This window comes from Penaeus monodon, chromosome 24 (genome assembly GCF_015228065.2).
Source record: "Penaeus monodon isolate SGIC_2016 chromosome 24, NSTDA_Pmon_1, whole genome shotgun sequence".
Taxonomy (NCBI): Eukaryota; Metazoa; Arthropoda; class Malacostraca; order Decapoda; family Penaeidae; genus Penaeus; species Penaeus monodon.
Genome location: NC_051409.1, coordinates 31,248,760 through 31,248,992, shown reverse-complemented (window position 1 = coordinate 31,248,992; position 233 = coordinate 31,248,760). Strand labels below are relative to the sequence as shown.

At 36.1% G+C, this 233-nt stretch overlaps 1 protein-coding gene across 3 annotated transcripts in view; it reads left to right on the top strand.

Moving 5' to 3' along the window:
* The window catches only part of LOC119588720 (probable sodium/potassium/calcium exchanger CG1090), a 38,169-nt gene that overhangs the window by 30,691 nt on the left and 7,245 nt on the right, over nt 1-233 (top strand). Inside the window, exon 6 of one of the 3 annotated variants that reach the window (XM_037937361.1) lies at nt 77-118. The exons of the other annotated variants lie outside the window; for them this stretch is intronic. Within the exon in view, the coding sequence (XP_037793289.1) occupies nt 77-118 (42 nt within the window). The remainder of the gene's footprint in view (nt 1-76; nt 119-233) is intronic. 3 annotated transcript variants of the gene reach the window in all.

The window sequence follows — 233 nt, the reverse complement described above, 5'->3', positions numbered from 1 at the left end:
TTCCTTTTAGATTATCAGTTTATGATTTATCTTTATTTTCAAGCTTAATTTATTCATTTTCACCACAATATTACAGAAACATTTTCGCATCCGCACACGAGGAGCTACGGGTCCATTGGTAAGGCCAGAGAGAGTAAACCAGGCTTTGTGTTTATTATATGCTAATGTAACGCATTTCCCGGTTTCCTTCCCTGATTCTCATGTTCATCCTTTTCAGTTTCTAGTATATTCCT